Source organism: Penaeus monodon, chromosome 44, assembly GCF_015228065.2.
Source record: "Penaeus monodon isolate SGIC_2016 chromosome 44, NSTDA_Pmon_1, whole genome shotgun sequence".
Classification (NCBI taxonomy): Eukaryota; Metazoa; Arthropoda; class Malacostraca; order Decapoda; family Penaeidae; genus Penaeus; species Penaeus monodon.
The window spans coordinates 3569013-3571512 of record NC_051429.1 but is presented as its reverse complement, the minus strand read 5'-3'; the positions used below and the strand labels follow the sequence as shown (position 1 = coordinate 3571512).

At 22.8% G+C, this 2500-nt stretch overlaps 1 protein-coding gene across 1 annotated transcript in view; it reads left to right on the top strand.

Moving 5' to 3' along the window:
- LOC119568526 (gastrula zinc finger protein XlCGF8.2DB-like) overlaps window positions 1–757 on the top strand; it is a 1717-nt gene extending 960 nt beyond the window's left edge. Inside the window, exon 2 of the mRNA XM_037917063.1 lies at window positions 641–757. Within this exon, the coding sequence (XP_037772991.1) occupies window positions 641–757 (117 nt within the window). The remainder of the gene's footprint in view (window positions 1–640) is intronic.
- The last annotated feature ends 1743 nt before the right edge of the window (window positions 758–2500 follow it).

Sequence of the window (2500 nt, the reverse complement as noted above, 5' to 3'; positions counted from 1 at the left end):
TATATATATATATATATATATATATATATATATATATATATATATATATATATTTTATATATATATATAAATCTACTGAGTCATAGGTGATTGAATACAAAAAGGAGCTATATATATATATATATATGTGTGTGTGTGTGTGTGTGTGTGTGTGTGTGTGTGTGTGTGTGTGAAATTTCCAGAAAGACGTTCTCAAGGAGTAGTTTCCTGGTGCACCGCATGGGACCTCATACAAAGGAGAAGCCAAGTTTGAAATAAAGTCTTGTCCCTGAAGATATAAATGGTACATATGAGAATGCATAGAAAAGAGAAGAGATGAAGTATCTGCGAGTATAATGCAATGAATAAAATATCACTACATACAAATAAAAATCATATAGGTATGCGCTCGGAATAAATGGTGTACATATAGGTCGCAGTTCTCATCTTTATGATGTCTATAGATAGCCATCTTGCGGGGAACATGAAATTGCATCAAACCGCATTAAATCTAAATCGAACACATTTCCTTTTCAATTTACCGGGGAAGAATTTTCCTAAATTTTTGGAGATTATCTTGATCGATTGATGTTATACGTAATATGTATTTTTTAGCACAATAAAATTTCATGCGTTATGACATGTATTTAAATCTCCATAGAAGCTGTTCTTCTGCCTCCTCAATACGGCGATTGTCCGTTTTGATATGAGTGTTTTATATTTTGTCCCATATACTATTATCTTAATTACAAAGTGGAACTACTTGTATTTCACATAAAGTGATATATGAATCATTACTTATTCGCTATTAAACACGGAAAGAATTTTCGTATAGCTGAAAGTCATACGCAGAAATACACACACGGATACACACACATACATACATTACACACACACAACACACATATATATATGCCTTTCTTTGTAACTGTACCATTTTACGTATTACCAAAATTTATTTTCATATTCATTAATCTATCTCCTTCTATCAATTACCCTACAGTGTTCCTCTGTCTACCTATTCAAATATATTTTCATCAGATATAAAATAAATTTACTGTTAAATAATTATTTATGTCAATACCTTTGTCTATAATACCACAATAACCAAAATCTATTCGAATAATCATCTGCGTCAGAACTAATAAGCCTGTGTGGACTTGGCCATGAATTATGGAAAAATGATCAATATTAACTATGTATATATATATAATATATATATATATATATATATATATATATTAATATATATATTAATATATATATATATAGTATATAATATATATAATCTATATATATATATAGTATCTGTGTGTGTTGTTTTTGTGCATGTATGTATTTTATTATACTAAATATATATTCATATATTTATGTGTATATATATAGGGTATATATATATATATAATTATATATAGTATGTGTATATATATATAATATATATATATCTAATATATATATATATATATATAAACATTGTACGTGTGTGTGTGTATGTGTGTGTGTGTGTGTGTATGTATTCTGTCTTCTAAATACATATATGTCTATATAGCGTATATATCTATATATATATATATATATATATATAATATATATATATATATACTATATCTAGTATATATATATATATATCGTCTATATATGTATATATCTATATTAGATTTTACATATATATATATATCTATCTATCTGATCATCTACTATATACTACATAATATGTCTCTAATATTTCCATATATGTGCATATCATAGACATAAACTAAATTAATTCACTGATTACTTAAATTATATATATGAGTATAATCTCTATCTATATATATACTATCTAATCTCTCTTATCATATATATTATATCTCTCATATATCATGTGTGTGTGTGTTGTGTGTGTGTGTGTGTGATCTATAATATATCTATATAATATATATATATTCTATATCATATAATCTCTCATATATATATACATATCTATAATGTGTGTGTGTGTGTGTGTGTGTGTGTGTGTGTGGTGTGTGTGTGCGTGTGTGTGTGGTGTGTATATAAACACACACTTACATATTATATATCATATATCATATATATATATATATATATATATATATATATATATATATATATAATATATATATATATCCGATATATATATATGGTATATATATATGTATATATATATATTAATATATATATATATATAATATATATATATATATATATAATATGTATTTCTTTAATTTGTATTTAATTATCTATTTATTTACTTTATCTATTATTTATATGTATTATAATAAAAACATACATACATATATATACACACATATATAAATACATTCTATATATATATATATATAATATATAATATGTATCATATATATATATATGATATATATATATCTAAGATATATATATATATAAATATATATATATATATACATATATATATATATATATATATATATATATATATATATATATATATATATATATATATTTTTATTAATATATATAGGATTAGGCGAACCCGATGTTC